The 19,872-nt window shown below is 37.8% G+C and overlaps 1 protein-coding gene across 2 annotated transcripts in view; it reads right to left on the bottom strand.

Moving 5' to 3' along the window:
- The window catches only part of RELCH (RAB11 binding and LisH domain, coiled-coil and HEAT repeat containing), an 82,279-nt gene that overhangs the window by 3,397 nt on the left and 59,010 nt on the right, over nt 1–19,872 (bottom strand). For both annotated transcript variants that reach the window (XM_065831623.2, XM_065831625.2), the window contains 8 exons: nt 19,402–19,508; nt 18,711–18,810; nt 14,532–14,614; nt 13,533–13,596; nt 11,771–11,909; nt 10,726–10,842; nt 9,580–9,668; nt 4,087–4,157 (listed from right to left, as the gene is read on the bottom strand). In XM_065831623.2, coding sequence (XP_065687695.1) covers nt 4,087–4,157; nt 9,580–9,668; nt 10,726–10,842; nt 11,771–11,909; nt 13,533–13,596; nt 14,532–14,614; nt 18,711–18,810; nt 19,402–19,508 — 770 coding nt within the window. The remainder of the gene's footprint in view (nt 1–4,086; nt 4,158–9,579; nt 9,669–10,725; nt 10,843–11,770; nt 11,910–13,532; nt 13,597–14,531; nt 14,615–18,710; nt 18,811–19,401; nt 19,509–19,872) is intronic.

Here is a 19,872-nt window from a genome sequence, read left to right as displayed (position 1 = left end):
CCTAGGATGTATCCTTGAGTTGTGGTAAATAGGGAAAAGGATTTGGGAAATGTACTGCATTCCAAGAATCAGCAACATTAAGAAAATCAAATTGCTCACTTCAGAGAAGAAAGTCGAGCAACTGGTGACAAACTTATGGTTTTAGGCAAACTCTACTGTCATTATTCTAATGATCCTGAACAAATCTGAGGAAACCCAGGAAATATTCACTTGACTTTCAAAACAGTTTTGAGGGAAAACAACCATCTGATGTTAAAGATTAAGAACTGGAGTGTCTGGAAGTTCATGCTTTCTAATACTATGTTATTGTAAACAGAAATGTAAGCAACAACAGCCGACATACTTAAAAGTTTAAATATGCCCACAAAGTACTTCTATTATACAAACTGACAACAGAAGTATATATGAAATCAAATAATTTGAGTCTCATGTCTGTAAAAAAATAACCAGAGAAACCAAGGAAATAACTTAGCTTGTTTGAAACAAGTAATCCTATAGAAAAGTCCTTACATTTACTCATTATTTAAAAAAAGAAGAAAAAAAGCATGAAACCAAGCCATAAACAAAAATAACATGTAAACATAGAATTTTTGACCAGTGTCCAGATGAATTACATGCTACACAGAGTTCTGCTGGTTTTATGGGGAAGCTTTAGGCCAAAACATTCATGCTGGATATTTTATAAAAATCAGTTTGTAACCTAAGTTGTAACCCAAGGCTGAAGTAGCTTGTTAATTGCTGAAAAAAATGTTAAACAAAAGTGGCTATCCAATATTTTAAAAGACAAAGTTTATTTTTTTAAAAAGCTATTTCTGTGACCTTGTATTATTTGACCAATATTTTCTAACAGTAAGGAGCAAAGACAAGATAATCAACAGCATCTCATGATTGCTTTTGCATCCAGTTTTCATGTGGTTAACAAAAATCAGTACATTATTTCATAGCTGCACTGAAATCCTTCATCAAATATATAACTATATATGTATATATATATATAACACTGAAATTAGGAACTGAAATTGGCAAGGACTTAGCAAGAAAAAGGACATTTTCATGTATACAAAAAGGTAATTTCTTCAGTGGTAAACTATTTCATTTTACTTTTGTACAGTAAAAGATTGAATGAGAAAGGGGAAGGCTAATTAAAGAATAAAGCGACACACTGTGAAGACTTATTCTTTTCAAATCTTAGAGTTTTCAGCAGTTACATTTTGAAATAAGATACATTGGATGTTCTATCGTATTTGCGTTTATCTGTTTCTGCAATGGTTTAAGTAGGACTAACTGTGATTTCAAAATATTTTAATAAGAGGGATTTAACGTAATACAGACCTCTAACATTTAGGTTAATGTGTCTGCACTGATTTGAGTAAGTTGCTCAAGAAGTGAAATTTACTTAAAAAAAAAGTTCATAAGACACAAGAGTCTTATCTTGTATATTTAGATACATGCACTGATTCTAATTTTTTCTTTACATAGTCAAAGTCTAAGGTAGTGGCCCCTTTCTTGCAAAAAAGAATTAAACTGAAAATGGAAAAATAATATCAGTTAGTCTGTTGATGTAAAACAAAAGAAAAAAAGTCCATAAAACCCAGGCAGGGGAAATATTTGCAAAGTAACAGATGACCACAAATGCAACTGATTCTCATGAATCAACCTGTTAGCCAAAATATTAAGTCATTGCTTATGTGGAAGGATGTCCTTGCACAGGTTTGGTGGCGAGAGTCTACAGCAATTGCTTAGCATCAGATCCGCAAAGAGTCTGGCTGTTAATTCTGCCTTATCACAATTACCTATTGGGTACCTATTATACTACATAAGGTATGTAGTACAGGGAAGACCTTAGTAAACTTGCAAAAGATAGGATGGGTCTAATAGGGCAACTACCAAGTTTCTATCTTGCCAGGTGTTGGTAGATTCTTATCTTGCCAATATTGGTAGGTTTTTTTCTGAGGAAACAGTGGGCTCAACTGCTGACCTTTAATGGAGCTGAAGGCAAGCTAAGCATTCACCATTCTTTAAAAATAAAAAGCAAATACACAGCTGTTGAAGTATCTGAAGGATACAGGAAGGGGATGGACATTCAAAGTATGGTTGTTGAGGGGACACACATGTACGCATGCCAGAAAGCTCCATTTAAGAGAAGGCGGAAAGGATAAGGGCAAAAGGACAAAGCTTAAGGAACATAGTGAAGCCATGGGAACAAATAGCGTGAATGAACGCATCCTTTGGTTCTTGACTGACTGCCTGTTTATGTTGGAAGCAAGGAATATGGCTGTGGAGTGACTAAGTCAAATAAACCTGTTTTTATTCTGTGAATAACTAATATGTCCCAGAAATGCCTATTTAATCATGAAAATAGCCACTCAACTGGAAAACACTTAGTCAGTACAGTCCCTGCTTCATAATATTGCCACATGAACAGGAAGGAAGAAAGAAGGTGACCAACGGCATTCTTCAGATCTTAATGGTTTTGTATTTCTTCTCCCTGGACTTCTATAGGACTACACAGAACCATCTACACTATTAGACCAGGAACACTCCAGATTGTGATTCCTTGTAGAACCTGGACATTTTTAGTTTTAAAGTCATTTCACTTCCAAAGTCTAAAGTTCATTTCTAGAACACCTTTAAGAGCAGACCCGATGCTCACATCTCAAATGGCTTCAGTTCTTACTACACTACACAAATAATCAACTACACTAGAAAACAGGCTAATTATTGCTAGCAAAGGCTGCAATATTTTATTTAGTGCCTGAGAGACTGCCTCTTTTTCCACACCAGGTCTCACGGTTCAATTCTTGTACACCTTTCCTATTTCAGCCATTCTCAAACTACTGGTTTCTTCCAGCATTTTGCCTGAGCTCTTTCAAGAAGTAAATTCTATCAATTTGTTACAGATAAGGAAGCAAGGCACAAACAAGTTTCAGTAACTGTCTTGATTCCCATGGCAAGATAACAGGACTGAGGACAGATTTTCAGATACCTATGGTTTCTTATTAAACTCTTCCTGGCAACACTGCTAATGATTTATTAATTTATACAATAATCTATGAGAAGTTACCTGCTGGTATGTCATTCCAGGCAATAAGCACACAAAAGAACACATTCATCTCATCATAATGATGCCTAACTTTCCAAATTTGTGGGTCTGTTAGCTGCTTTTTTTATCAGGAGAGACACACACATACGATACCACCTCTCCCACATGAGGTGAATTGATGCACATGCACCATGTGTCTGATGCCTCCCTGGAGAACTGGGTTTACTGGGCATTCGTATAATAGGTGTTTTACTAAAGTACAACATAGGTGGCACTATCCCAAAGCCAACATATTTACTAAACAGCGTATTCACACAGGTAAGTCAGTTTAAACACTGGAGAAACTGTTCTTATGTACACTGGTCACATGCAACCAAAGACAGCAGCCTGGAGCAGGTCATCACCAGGAGAGATTTAGGTTGGACATGAGGAATAGGTTCTTCCTCCAGAGGGTGGTGGAGCACTGGAGCAGGCTCCCCAGGGAGATGTCACGGCCCCAAGCCTGACAGCGTTCAAGAAGAGACTGGACAACGCCCTCAGACACATGGTGTGAACTGTGGGGTTGTCCTGTGCAGGGACAGGAGTTGGACTCGACGATCCTTGTGGGTCCCTTCCAACCCAGAACATTCTATGATTCTATGATCACCATGACCAGAGCAATAACTCCAGCCCGCAGGCCACCCCCATGAAAGAGGGTTGCAAGGTGTGTGCCACATGCGTTGCTCTAAGCACTTAGGCTGAGTGCTCCCTGCTCTCAGATTCAGGACAGCAATTCAACTACTGCGTTAAACAGATAAAAAGTTAAGAAGAAAGTAACAAAACCAAGAACATAACTGTTATGATACAAATAAAAATATGTTGTCCCATGTCTTATGCTGGAGACAGAAACAACCACAAACTGAATTAAAGTTCCTAAAATCTGCTTTCAAATACAGAATATGTAAGTGTGGGATTTCTGGTCACAAGCCTTAGACACTGTTATGGAATAGGTTCTCCAGAACATCTATCTGGAGGCACAGAAAAAAGAGAAGTGGAAGTCTTACCCCTGTGGTTCTTGGACGGTCTTGTTTTCCACTTTCTGTTCACACTCTTTTATCATGGAGCTTAAAATAACCTAAGATACACAAGGAAGAGATTTACACAACATTTTTCTTACGCATTAACACTTCATATGAAATCTACTGCATGACGAATTTCTGACATTAGGAGAACTGTTGAAAAAGTTTCTCGGTTGTTTTTCAAGTGCATTGAAATTCCAGCTCTCTGATAATGCCTTGTCGCTAGAAACAACAAAACCATTCAAAATATTTCAAGGAAGAAAATGTTTTTGAAATAGTTACAGTAGTTCAAGACTCCCTCCTGCTTCCCCTGGCTTTTAAAAAGAGCTAAAGCAAACTCACTTGTGACACACCTCCTTATTTTCCTTTTTTCAGACAATACTTTTATTTATTAGCAATTAACTTTGACATACATTCATCTTCCCTCTATTTTCCTTTAGAGAGTTTTCATTTACCTTTAAAAATTTGTATCTTTACCAACATTATGCATGAAAGAAAAAACAAAGAAGAAAAAAAGTGTGACGGCATCCTGAGACAACATCTTAATGGACAGGAAATGCTAAAGCAAACTTGTATCATTTCACTAGTGTTTTCCAGGTTTTCTACGAATCAAGGCTTTTTTTCTTTACTTAAGAAATTGCAGCATTAAAGGTTTCTGCTGAATATTCAACTCCAAAACCACCCTCACACTGACATTTTACGTTTCTCTGGCACGCCAAAAAAGAAAAGAATGTTTCCCCATAGCAGGCTTTCAAAGAAATAAAACAGCCGATTGGACAGGTATATATTTCCCTGTCTTGCCCACAACACGACTGTCTTAACACATTGAGACAAAGGCATTAGAAACACTTGGGCAAAACAGTTGCAATGCAGAGTATGAAACTATAAACATATATATACACACACACATATATATGTGTGTATATATATATATATACACATACATACCCACTGCTTAAATAGAAACTTTCTCCACTCACAGCTCAGGAGAAAGCTAAGCACTTCCCTTGAGACACTACACTTAAAATCTTAAAGCTACGAGCAACTAAAATTAGTAGTGTCTTACCAAACCTGAATACACACAATAAAGGAAAAAAAACCTAACTTCAATTGCTGAAATACAGATCACTCGCTAATGGTTACTGCCAAGTGATAACTATCTAAAAGTGTATTTATATACATTTAAAAGTGTATTTCTTTCAAATCCCTATCAGACAGCTGAAGTACAAAATATCCTTTGAAACCATTTATTACATTGATAAGATGTGGCCCGATCTGCAGATCTGTGCCACTGTTCACTCTATTCCTCCAAAAGTATTACCTCAACATTTGGAACAGTTTTGGTAGCAGATGTTATATATGTTGAATGTTTCAGAAAGCAACATACAAACCTGTGTATGAGTCTAACGGGACTACAGCTATTAATGCTAAATTTGCTGTCCTTCATTTGGATAAATACAAGTACTAAAACTCAAGAGTACAGAGGTAGGAAAGAAAGGCACTCAGAACTCCAGTGGGAAAAAAAAAAAAGCTTTCTTTCTGTATCAAAAGAAAATTGAAATTTCTAAGCACAACAGCCCAAATTTCTGTTACTTAGCATTTCTACCTCTGCGTTGGAGCACTTCCACATTTTTGTAGATCTAACTGAATGAATCTACATGTTCCAAACATCAACAGCATGAAGTCTTGATCAAGGAGAAGAATAATTCAGCAGGGACCCGGAATCATTTGAATACCAGGATGGAGGTCCCACCCATTGCACAGCTCCTTTCAGGAAGGCTGCATCATTCTTAGACAGAGTGGAGCAATTTTTCCCTCTTCTCCAAATTAATTAGTCTTAAAGTTGAGGGTGAAACAGAGGAAAGGTATAAATATAGTATCATATGGCAATTACACATTATAATATTGCACATACTGCTCACACCTGTTCCCTTGGGTTCTCTTTGTTTAGTCACAGGACTGGCTATGAAATAATTCAGACCTCCTTTAAGAGAGATATTGTATTAATAGAGATGTAAATCTATATTTAGAGATATTTGAAAGACATAACATATGCTTAAGTTTTATAAAAAAGACTGCAGATGGACTAAATATTTTTATGAAATACTGATTATATCTATCATGCAACTCAAAATCCACTCATTTTGAAAATAAACTGAAGGCAAGTAGAGAGGTAAAAGAAGGGATCTGACAGAAGGGACTCAACACCTGAAAGACAACATAGTCATTGGTCCCAGCCACTACTGGTTCATGAGGAGAAAGTGTTGCTTAATATACTTAATTTCTTTCTACAACAAGGTTACTCGCCCAGTTGACCAAGGGAAGCCAGTTGATGTGATCTTTTAAGATTTCAGTAAAGCTGGACAGAGTGTCCAGCACACAGCTGGATAAGCACACAATACAGTGGGTGAGCAATTGGCTGACAGGCCGGGCTCAAAGGGTTCTAGTGAATGGGTTTACGTTGGGCTGGTGACCAGTCACTAACGGGTTCCGCAGGGATCCATCTTAGGGCCAGTGCTCTTCAATGTCTTCAAAAATGACTTAGATGTGGGACTTGATAGAATACTAAGTAAGTTCACTGATGACAACTGAGCCCTGAGGAACACTACTCGTGACCAGCTGCCAACTGGATTAGGCTCCATTCTCCACAACTCTTTGGGCCCAGCCATCCAGCCAGTTCTTTATCCATTGCAGAGTTCACCCATCCAGGCCATGAGCTGCAGCTTCTCCAGGAGGATGCTATGGGATATGGTGTCAAAGGCCTTGCTGAAGTCTAAGTACACAACATCCACAGTCTTTCCCTCATCTACTAGTTGGTTACCTCATAGATCATGTTGGTCAGGCAGGACCTGCCTTTCATAAACCCATGTTGATTGGACCTGATCACCTGGTTGTCCTGTACATGCCTCATGATGTCACTCAAGAAGAGCTGCTCCACAGCCTTCCCTGGCACCAAGGTCAGACTGACAAGTCTGTAGTTCCACAGATCCTCCTTCTGGCCCTTCTTGTAGATGGGCATCATATCTGCCAACTTCCAGTCAACTGGGAACTCCCTGGTTAGCCAGGACTGTTGATAAGCGATGGAAACTGGCTTGGTGATCACCTCCACCAGCTTCGTCATAACCCTTGGATGGATCCCACCTGGCCCCATCGACTTCTGTGTGTCTAAGTGGTGTAGCAGGTCTCTAACCATTGCCTCAGACTACTGGGGCTTCACTAGGCTCCTCATCCCTGTCTTCCAGCTCAGGGGGCTGGGTACCTGAAGCACAGCTGGTCTTACTAGAACATTAAAGACTGAGGCAAAGAAGGCATTAAGTACCTCAGCCTTTTCCTCATCCTCTGTCACTGTGTTTCCCCCCCACATCCAATAAAGGAGATTCTCCTTAGCTTTCCTTTTGTTGCTAATATGTTTATAGAAACATTTTTTAAATTGTCTTTTACAGCAGTAGCCAAATTCAGCTCTAATTGGGCTTTGGTCCTTCTAATTTTCTCTTCATGGCATCCTTGTAGTCCTCCTGACTTGCTGCCCCTTTTTCCAAAGGTCATAAACTCTCCTTTTTTTTCTGAGTTCCAGTCAAAGCTCCTCTGTTCAGCCAGTCCAGTCTTCTTTCCCACTGGCTTATCTTTTGGCACATGGGGAGGGCCTGCTCCTGCTCCTTCGAGATTTGGAAATCCTGATCCTGCTATTGAATATGACAGACCAAAGAAAATTTAACTGAATCCAGCTTTTGCCTACTGCAGCTTTCAGATATACCCCTAAACTTCCCAAAACGTCTCCCAGCTCACTCTGAATACTGAGTATCATCAATACCAGATCTCCTCCAGTGCTGCCTGTGGTAAGGATGTGCAATTCTGTTGCCTTTGATGCTCAGGTCACTACTCTCCCTTCTGACTCAGTCCTCTGAAGTCAGATTCTTTCCTTTTAGGACTGAAAGTTCCTCAAATTAATTCACGTCCAATTCTACGTACTGTAAATTATATAAAATAATATTATAATCTACAGAAAATAAAAGAATGAAACTATAGGCTAGTACACTGAATATATAACTGGAAGAGGGGACTTTGTTACCAAGAACTTAGAACTCCTAGAAGAACATGGTTGGCTCAAGTCACCTTTGCAAACATGAGGAAGAGTAATTACTTTTCTCAAGTACAAAGTAATCCCTGAAGGTGTGCTATTAACCTTCAAAAACCAGAAAGATTTTCCTTTGTACATTTTGATTAAATCTTTTCCTCCATCATTTGAAATGTTCGTACTGTCAAGATTCTCCCAACACGCAAGTAAACTATGTCTCTTGTTTTCAGCTACTGACTTAGTATCTATGTTTCAATCTCTGTTAGTGTTCATTCTCTTTAAGGATTTACAAAAGAGTGCAGACATATGGCCAAGATTTTCAAGTTTCTCAAGTCAGCTTCTCCTGCTAACTCTTCTCTTTTGATAGTTTCTGTAAGCTCTTTCTACCAAAGAAGATCTTGTTAGCTCCCATGTTGTCCTCTCTGCTTATTCAAATTTGCTTTTTACAATTCACAGAATCCTGGTTGAGGCTGGCAGGGACCTCAGGACATCCTCTGGTCCAACCCCCTGCTCAGGCCGGGCCACCTACAGCAGGTTGCCCAGGACCATGTCCAGACACCTTTTAAACATCTTCAAGGATGGAGACTCCACAGTCTCACTGGATAACTTGGTGCCAGTGCTTGGTCACCCTCACAGTAAAAAAGTGTTTCCTGATGTTCAGAAGGAACCTCTTGTGTTTCAGTTTGTGCCCACTGCCCCTGGGCCTGTCACTGAGCACCACTCAGAAGAGCCTGGCTCCATTCTCTTTACACCCATCCTTCACATATTTATGTACACTGACGAGCCTGCTCTTCTCCAAGCTGAACAGTCCCAGCTCTCTCAGCCTCTCCTAATAGGAGAGATACCTCAGCCCCTTTGTCATCTTAGCCGCTCTTTGCTGAACTCCAGTAGGTCTATGCTTCCGTACAGGAAAGCCCAGAACTGGACACAGGACTCCAAATCAGAATTGCATCCCAGATATTTCAAGGACTACACAGGGTGTTTCAAAAAACCCTGTACTTTCCTCATCCTTGCCTGTAGTTTCTCTCCTGCACTCCACCAATTTTCATCTGCATTTCCTTGGACAGATTGTGGCCATTGATTTTCGTGTATCCTTGTTCTGGTGACAAATCAAACTGTAAAAGCATTTCCTTTTACTTCAGTCTACAAAGGTCTGTGTTCCTACAAGCATTTCTGACAACTGAGTATTTCTCTGCAGAGGTCTTCAGCTTAAAAATACATTTTAAAGGATTTTCACTGGTTTTTAAATCGTGTGACCTTTTCCTTATAAAAAAACCCGTCAATGCTATGTTTTGATGCTACTTGTCAGTAGCTCTCCTTAACTTTTGGTTTTAAATACCATTACATTTCAACTTTTGCTGTCACCTGCATCTCACAGTCAGTTAGTAAATAGAGCTGCTCACCTCATGCTCTGGCGAGAGATGTTCCATGTCAGTTCGTAAACACTTAAGTCCTGGTAAAAAGTGATTGACCATTAAATCCTCTGAAATAACTAAAACCCAGGTTGTTAAGGTATTATAAGAATTGTCTTCTGAAATGTTAGACTTTTTTTTTCCTGTCTTCTAATGTTATTCTCTAGAACACAGAGACTAGGTACATCAGCAAAACCCAAGAAAACAGAACAGCATTTGCACTTCATGACTAATGAAAAAGAAAAAATAACACAATTAATTTTATGTATTTCATACATCTGTAACATTCTTTCAGTACTTTTTTCTTAATTTGCTGCTTATTATCATGGGTTTTGTTTTTGTGTCTTTTTCTTAAAGTATCTATCAGTTCCACTGTATTGGGTCTGGCTGAAATGCGGTTAATTTACCCCATAGAAGCTGCTCTAGAACTGTGCTTTGTATTGGTAGCTAGAAAGGTGTTGATAACACACCAGTGTTTTGGCTTCTGCTGCAGTGCGCATACAGCATTAGAGCTATCTCTCCAGCATTCTGCCCTTGCCAGCAGGCTGAGGGTGGGCAAGAGCTTGTGAGGGGACACAGCTGGGACAGCTGATCCAAACTGACCAAAGTGATATGCCATACCATATCATATCTACTCAGCAATAAAAGCTAAGAGAAAGGAGAAGGACCAGGGACATTTATTATGATGTTTGTCTGCTGGAGCAATTGCTACATGTACTGAAGCCTTACTTCCTGGGAAGTGGTTGGACATCACCTGCTGATGGGAAGCAGAGAATAAATATTTTGTTTTCATTTGCTTCCCTGTATGGCCTTTGCTTTATTAAATCTCCTTTATCTTGATCCATGAGTTTTGGGTTTTTTTTTGTTTTGTTTTGTGTTTTGTTTTTTTAAATTCATTTTATTTTCTACTCCACCTGTCCTGCTGAGGAAGGGAGTGATAGACTTGCTTGGTGGGCACCTGGCATCCAGCCATGGTCAACCCACCACATCCACGTTCTGTGAAAACCTCTTCTTCATACTGAGCAGATCATGTTTTACATCACACATTCAAAGACAAACTTAGTTATCTCTCAAGTATTAATCTTCTCCCCCCACCAGAGAATTAACAACTAAACTTCCCCTAAAAAAAAAGGATACAACAACAGGAAAGAGCACTGTAGGCTTCAAACAGGTGGGTAGCGATATCGAGTCTCTTCGAATCCACAGACTGCTGGTTGTTGACCAAGGCTAACTTGTGCAAGTGTGGGATAACAACTGCAAAAGTAAATACTGGAGTAAGTATCTAAAATTGCTTTCCATAGACTTGCTTAGCATTAAACAGTTGCTAATAGGCAATCGCAGGCATCTGAAGCATCACACATGGGCATGGAGTAAGAACTGCAAATAACAGCTTTTGATGGACAGCCTTTGCAGATGTAACTGATAAACTCAAAATTGAGATTAAACTGTGTTAACACCACTGAAAAGAAATAGGTACCTCAGAGTACCTTTGAAATAGTAACAGTTTACAGAAAATATTTTTCAACATTATTATTCTCCTGTTGCTAAAGCTGTCTAAAAAGATGCTTCTATTTTATAAATACAGCTGATAAGCTAGTGACAGAGATATGCATGTCATGAGAAATCTCCACTGACTATAGAGGCAGCCTATAAAATGAGCTCAGCCTGCTAAACTAGATGTCTCCAGTTGGGAGGCATGAAAGCTCCTCAAATCTTTTTTTTACAAGGATCTTTAATACAGTCTAGCAATTTGACTTTGCTCTTCTATGTGCTTTACCTTTCAGGGTCATGAAAAAAAGCTGTTTTGTTCATCTGAGATGGGTGGAATACTTGAAATTCATATGCCAACAGCAGGTGAAGCAATGGGGGAGGGGGTGAGAGGAGGGCATTTTACTTGTCAAGTAATTACAAAAAAAGACAACTTCAAATTTGCTCCGCAGCAAAGTGACCAGTCCCCTCTGGCTCTGAAGTCACTCATCATCATGTGCTGGCATTCTATACACACACCAATGTGAAATGAAAATTTTATTAGTGAAGTCTTAAATATCGGGCAATACCAAACTCTGAAAATAAAGAGTTTTCATCAAACTTTTTGTAAAGACAAACACATATCAATATAATCAGTATACTATTAGCTTTGGGACAGAATGAGGAAGACTGTCTTCCCACTGGTGCAACTTACATTCATCTCTAAATCTGGGCTCAGCATTGGGTCCAACTCTTCCAAATGTTTTTATGATTTCTGTATGTAGAGAATGTTGGTCTTGATATTGAGGGTCCTCCAGGAAAGATGCCAGTTGCATTTTTACTCTTTCCAGAAGCTTAAATATTGCCAGAGAAATAAAAAGTACACAAAAGAATGAACATGCTAGAAATGGTGATAGTTCAGAGTATGTCTAAAATCTCCTGTATTTCAGATGTTACACCTTGGGCTTTCTATTAATTCAAAGGTGTGTTGTGTTGTTGGTGGTATTGTTGTTTTGTTTTGTTTGTTTTCTCCCCTGACAGGATATTCCAAACTCTTCGATGTTCTACATTTTAAAGACTGTTAAGAGTGTTTTAATCCGGTTGATCTTAAACTACAAACAGGTGCTTCCATACAGCTGTTTTTTCCTCCCCACAGTTCCTTGGTTTTGATACTCAAATTTTTTACCTGCTATTAAAATTTCCCTCTTACTGTTAATATCTTGGGAGTTCTCCCATTTAATTAGAACTGATTTTTTTTTTTTTTTGCAACATATCCCAATCTGTATGCTGAAAAAATGTCTGCAGAGAACATAGATGCAAAAGTATACTAACAAAAAAATCAATGGAATTAAAAAGATTTCTTCAACTAAAGACTAGAAAAATTGAAAATTCAATTATACCTAAGATGCCATAAGTATTTAATTTGCATTCAAAGCTGTAAAAATAGCATTTTCTGATACATTTTAGAAGGTGAAATCACCTCTGTACTCGAAGGCTTATTATAATTAGTGCAATGGATGCCGTAATTTTTGTGTGGTAACAAAACAGTATTCTTCCCAAACTGATTATAGGCATGCATTCCAAGCTACAAAATTGTAACTTATCCATCTTCCAAGTACTTGTGAGTCATTGCTGACTTCTTACTCACATTTCCTCAAACACATTCTTTCAGAATATGTTGAAATTACAGGAAGAATGCAAGCTCTGCAAAAGGCTGCAAGGACTTTAAGAATATATTTGATTGTAGAGCTATTATACAAACCAAAACACAGTATTTCTACTGCTTATAGCAGAATCTTGGGTGTCTCTTTCAGAATTCTCATCTATTACCAAAGTTTCATCATTTAAAAAACAAGGAGGAATTGCATATCTGTATTACTTTCAAGGTTTATTTATTTTACGTTACTGTGATGTCTTTTAATGCCATCTTGGACACCGCAGGCTAAACCAGCAGATATGACAAGAACTATGAGAGACTTGTGTGCCTCTAAAGTAGTGGGAAGCCAAGCAGGATATCCTAAAGCATCTAAAATTGTACAATGTACTTATGTGGAGGGCAACTGAAGCCCACCGTGACTTTTTGGTTAGCGTTTTAAAGTAAAGCCGTTTTATTTGGAAATAAACTGTACTGGAGAATGTTTTAACAAAAATATTTTGAGCATGGGATTTGCCATGTTCTAGCAGAGGCCTCACTCTCTAAATACCGGGTTTTCTTTGTTTATGTTTGGTTTAATATTTAGAAGAAAATGTTTCTATTAGTTAAAAGAGGGTTGGTTTGTTTCCAAAAAAAAAAACAACCCGAACAAACCATTGCGAAACTGACTTTTGGAAGAAAAAACAAAGGAAGAAATAATTTTTAAGCTGTGTTTTTTTTCTTCCATGTTCATTAATACATTCCTGGGTTTCTAGATTTATAAAAAAAATAACAATCACCCACTTCTGCTACAAAATCAACAGCCTGACAACAGGTGTCTTACCTCTCTCTGAGTAACAGTTTCCATGATGGTCCCAAAAGCAGGAATTGTTGCAATCCTTACTGAACTACAACAGAAAAATAGAGTCTTTAAGATGTATTGAGCGTTAAGAAGAAAATTAATTAAAAATAATGCAACATTTAAAAATTAGAAAATTAGTACTTTAAGTTACATTAGTTTCTAGCAATGACAAAACAAGAAAAGCAGACCAGGAAAAAGACAGACAGGATTAACTCAAGGTCTCAATCTGAAACTCACAATTCGGGATCACTGGACAAGGTAACAAGGGCCGGAGCAACCCGCTTGTCAACTAAGGCTTCACTCATGCCTCGAAGGGTCAGCTGTAAACCAGTCAACATGCAATAAAGAACGGTTTGGTAAACTGGAAGAACTGGGTTAGCTGTGACTGAGGATGGGCAGGCAGACTCTTGGAGTTTTTCTTGGTTTAGTCACACACACAAGACATTAAAACGATTAAGACTCTATTCATGCTGTAGCGTTTTTTAGTAACAACCCGTTAGTGAAATGAGCAAAGCATCCCTCCTCAGCTCGAAAGAAATATCACATCAGAATGTCCAGCGAATAAAGTATTACTGTTGTCTATCAAAAATCAGATACAACCAAAACTTTTTTTTTGCATTTCAGTAACGCAGACGATATACAGTTTTGCAGTAGTAAAGCCTTACAAAACATATTAATATCCAGCTTTCTTCTAGAAATGATGTAAGCAAATTTCAAAATTGAGAACATGGTTAAATATAAAAGCCATAAAAATTAAATGACAATTTACGTTTCCTATTTGAAGTTTGTTCAGCAGTTTTAACCGGTTTAGCTGTAGGTGTTGCAGTAAACCTTTTTATTTACAAATAAGCGATTTAAAAGTTACATTGGTTTAGAAGTAATTCACTTGTTGTTCAGCCAGAACAAGAAACAGAACTGATGGATTTTTCTTCCCAGGTATTAAGAGGGATGCTGGGTATATAAGACAGTCAGGAAACTTACATTTCAGGGTCACTGGAGAGAGTAATGAGAGCAGGAACAACTCTCTGAGCTACCAGAGTTTCATGTACCCCCTTCACCAACAGCTGAGTGGTCGGAGCAGGGGGGTATCACAGGTGATGCACGGAAAGAGCGAGCACAGTATCATGGGAAGAAGAACGGCACAACCAAGAGAGAGAAAGAAAAAACACAAAAAGCAAAACAAAATTAGAAGCTAAGCAAATACCGCTACGCTAGTGCTTCATATACACAAAGGCATGAAGAAAGCTGAAGTGGTCTGGCAATCGGCACAAACCTGACATATTCAACCATATGATGATATTTGCTCTATTTGCAGCTATTTTAAAACTCGAATTCTCAAAACTCTGGCAAGCAATTATGTATTAAAATACTAATACAATTATGTATTATAAGCATACACATAATGATGTATAATTAAGTACTGAAGTGATGGTAATTTGAGTTTGACAGTTCAATCTAAATGCTGTTCCTAACTCAATGGAATGGTATTCATTATAGCAGGTGGCTGTCACATGCAAAATCAAGGTCTTTAGCTAAGCCAAATGCACGTAGTTTCCCCACACTGAGTGATACCTTTCAGACCTTTTACAATATTACAAATAGCACCTTCCCAGATGCCACTAAGCTTTTCTCAAAGTCATTTGGGGCTATTTTTGATTTAACTGCCATCTAAGCAGTACACATGTGAAACTACCCTTGCTGGTCTATGCATCTAGAACAGATGGACTACCCATTCAATGTATTTCATCAAGTCTTTTTGCTAACTAAGGAAGAGATACATTTGTTGCAATATATGCCAAATGTTAAAAATTGAGATCGCAGTGAAATTTATTACCCATAAATTATCTGGAAACTGAATTTAGATGTTCCAAGGCGCACGGTGATCCTTTTTTTACATTACTTATGTAGCTATACATAAGCATACATTTGCTGCCTGTGTAGCGGATGCCCCTTACATGCTTTCTACATACGAAAACCTACTAATTTTCAGAAGTGACAAGTTCCAAAAATTCTTCATATTCAGCAAAAGTAGTTTTTTTTTTTTTCTATCTGCATTAACAAGAAAGGGAAGGCGTTTCTATTTTCTGTCTCATCTGAGGAATTCTGCTGGTTTTAGGAGATAAACATAAAAAACTTATCAGTAGTTTCTGTGAGAAATTTTAAACGTCCTTGTAATATTTAACTATATTCTAATTACTGACATTATATCATGAACACAAATTCTATGCTTTTCCTTCCAGTGGTGTAATGAGAGAACGCAAGATCTACAGGGCATGGGGAAAGCAGTAGCTATCAGTATCACAAAGTACCACAAGCAGGCAATATTTACACCACCTAACTAGAAAATGTTTTACATTCTGCTATTTGTTTGAGCATTCCTGCTTTACCAACTCTGAATTTAAAACAATGTAAACTGGGAAAGATTGGAAGGAACCTGACTTTCCAGAAGCCTTCTATACAAAACAGCAATTCTTTTTAAGCAATAGTTGTGTGTGCATGTATGTGTGTGCATGTATGGGTGCACACATGCACTGAACACATTGTGGCCTTATGGATAATAATAGGAGGAGGAAGAAGAGGCAGATAATTTTTAAGCTGTGTAAGACCGTGTGCATTACTGCTGCAAAGCACCTGGAGGGGGAAAGCTGCAACTTCCTGTGCTTGTTATGCAGAAAGTATTAGGAATGTCAGTTCAACCACTACATTTTAATGTTAAAACATTTCATGATTATTTATAGTGGCAACAACTTAAAGGGCTGATGGGTTGAGCTTATGGGCTACTCTTCAAACAGCCGTTGAGGACATGGCTCACTGTTTGACTACAGTGATCTTACTCTTATATGTAGACATATCAATTTTCCCATTGATTAAAATCGGGAGTTGCTTACCATTTTCAATTTTGAACATACAGGGACTTGAGTTTTCTTTACTAATCTTGAGAAAAGCCTAGAGGTAACATACTGCTTTGAAAAAAAACGCTTGGGATTTGTATAATTAGCAAACAATTTAGAATGATCTCAGCTTCATGACTCTGTGGGCTGCCACACTTCTAGTTATGGTAAAGTGTGGTAAACAACATGGTTCTGTCTTACAGAAAATAAAACATGCTTTATAATTCAAGTATTATTCTAACGGTAAGTGTTCCTAGCTTTGAACCGTATCAGACCAACAAAGCTTATTACTCAGCTATGTGCTTCATGTTCAAACCAGCAGCAATCAGTTTGCATCAGCATTCAAATGGTAAAACTACTGACTGAAAATACAGAAGCAACAGAAACAGCTGGATGGGCAAAGCCATGTAGCAGCTTGTAAGGTTACAGAGACACAGACAACACACATTTTAATGCTGTTTTGACTCCTCTAGATCAATGTGTGACCATTTACTCATGCGTATTACACCTTAGAAATGGTAGCACAAAGCTTCTGGCCCCCAAAAGGAGAGAAGGGGTAGAACGGCTCCAAATCACTTTTGTGTCCTTCCAGTCCTTAACAGGCCACAAGGGTGTGGTAATGCAGTCTGACAGCCCCAAATCTCGGCCCAAATTTCTGTGCAGACCACTGCGCTGCTCAGAATCTTGATAGTTCCCACATACTCTTTACCTTAATACCTAATTTCTGGGATTTGCCATTCAGCAGCCTCTGAGATGTCAGAAATTCCTTGAATGAAGGAATCTTCCAAAAGTAAACCCAACTACTACCACCTCTTTAAACAGGTGATTTCCAAAATGTATATATTGCCATATATAAATATATATGCTATGGCTACCAATGAAGTGGCAATATGATACTATTTTCAAGTGAGTAAAGTGTCTGCAACAAAGTTGCCTATGCTTTAATAAAAACTGAAGTATACTACATAACAAGCAGTCAAGTAGCATGCAGGACTGCCTAAAAATAATCAAGATCCAAAAAGCAACTGCAAGCAAGACAACAGCATGTTATAACTGAGGTCTTTCACATGTTTGGCTAATGCTTATTAAAAAAAAAAAAAAGGTTATTATAATATAAGGTTATATAATATAAACAACATTCTTGTTAGAGTTAAAACGAAAACAACAACTCAAAAATATTGTAAGGGTGACTACAAATTTTAAAGGGAAGAAAAAAAAATACAAGGTTGGATGTTTTCAATGGAAGTCTCAGGATATGTCTTAGAGTGATCTTTTAGTGCTTCATCTGCAATGGCTTGCAGAGCTACAGTAAAGAACACTAATGGTGACCTCACGTGCTCTTTTTCCAGAGGCAGAATTGAGATTTGTTTTTGCAAATGGATACAAGGTGGCAGGTACAGCTACAGGCCCACTGCAAAGCTATCCAAATAAGTCAAATGTGGAAGAAATATGTGTGGGGTTTTTTTCCCTTTTTTTTTTAAAGGAATGGACTGTGATAGTATGATTAGAAATATGCTTTTTGTACATGCCTTCTTAATTAACACTTGATAAAACAAAGGCATGATATGGAAATAAAAGCAAACTGATTAGTTGTATGTAAGAGTCTTCATCGAGAACAAATTTATAGATGTTAAAGGAAAGATGAAACTGTCACTAGGTGCCAAGTAAAGTAATCGTAAACTATTTCAGTTTTTACAAAAAATACGTAATATGTTAAAGGTGTGTTTTTACCACCACATTTGGCACCACTGGAATTTCCTTTGAATTACAAAGGAAGAGCATTGTATTGAAAACCACTAACTTGTGAATTAGGCTACTGATGATGTGTTGAGTAGCAAAAGCAAATGTTAAAACTCAGAGGGATGCTTGGTTTTGTTTATCTACAGACCTTACCAAACATATTTGATGATGGATTTGATTCTGTTCTGAACACAGTTTAGTAATGAAATCCATTTTCATAAATGGAAAATGTTTTGCAGCATGCAATAATCAGAATGCAACAATGAAGGCAGTAGCAGATCAAGGAACACACACACAGTTACTACAGAAACATCTTGCAAGTGGCTAATGACAAATCGCTTAATGACAGATGTGCCGCTGAACACACAACAGACACAGAAACAACTGCTCCACAATTCCTGCTCCATCACACAGTGCACAACTTAAGCAATTTGTAATTTTTAAGAATGTAGCAAAATAATCTGAATTACTGTTTTTAAAAATACATTCTAGTTTTAAAAAGGTGTAAAAAAGGTTGGGTAACACTTACCTCAAACATTCTAGCAGCTGTACATCGAACAAGAGCAGAAGTATGGACAACTCCATACCATAAGACAGTTAATAGCAGCTCGTGATAAGCTGGGTTTGCACTAAAAGAAAACAGTTGGGCAATCAAAAAAACAGAAAAAAGCCACTCCCAAACCCCAAATATGTTCTTTGCCTACAAATAGTAGTCCCAAGAATCCGTGGCTCAAAAAAATCTAAAACTCCAACATTTATCCTTTCTGAAGGATACATAACATTTATCTCAGCCTGAAGGACATGCAATACATTGCTGCCTAGAAAATTGCTTGCATTTTGAAGTTCATTAAAAAAACCCCAAACCTGTAAGAATATAATTTTCAATAAATTATGACACTGCACTGAATGTACATATGTATCTACAAAACATAAAAGTATGGGAAACAAAAAATGAATTTCTGTTTTATCCTCAATGACTGATTTTTGCCTTTTGTTTTTGGTGTTTCTTTTTTACACTTCAGATTTTTTTTTACCACTACATTTTTAATCTAGAGATTAAAAGTTTAAATTTTGTGAAACACCAAGGGGGAAAAAAAGCAAGTGTACCCTTTATTCATCCATAGCATCCCACTTATTAAATCACAGCCAGATTAGCAGCTTTTCATTAAAAAACCTTCTGATGTATTTAAACCAAGTCAACTCCAAGGTATATTCTTTACCCCAGTTCCACAAAGGAAGCCTTCAGGCTGTCAAGAGGAGCATGGGACAGTGAAAGCATCGTCATTACATCTTCTAAGAATCCAACTAACAGCTTGCGGTCTTCTTCCTGCAGGAAGAGTGTACAACATCGAATGTAATACAAGTATTGCTGCGGTTGTGGTGGCCTACAGTTGTGAAAGGGAGACTACGAACACGAACAAACTAGATTTAGCCTTTAACAATCTTCTTATGAACTTGGCAAATGTGGTTTAAGAACAAGAACCTTTCAAAGGAAACGCAAGAAGAGATTTTATTTCTGTATGTCATCAAATAAGCACATACTCGTGCATAAATTACCCAACAAGTTTTACTTAAGAAACTTTGGAGAAGAGGACTTAAGTACTTTCATGGCTCCTGACAGTTTGTAATTGCTCACAGTCCACTAAACATCTGTGAGATGACAAAGTATTTATTTTTTCCTGTAAACTAGG

This window comes from Patagioenas fasciata, chromosome 2 (assembly GCF_037038585.1).
Source record: "Patagioenas fasciata isolate bPatFas1 chromosome 2, bPatFas1.hap1, whole genome shotgun sequence".
Lineage (NCBI taxonomy): Eukaryota > Metazoa > Chordata > Aves > Columbiformes > Columbidae > Patagioenas > Patagioenas fasciata.
This window is presented reverse-complemented; position numbering and strand designations above follow the sequence as displayed.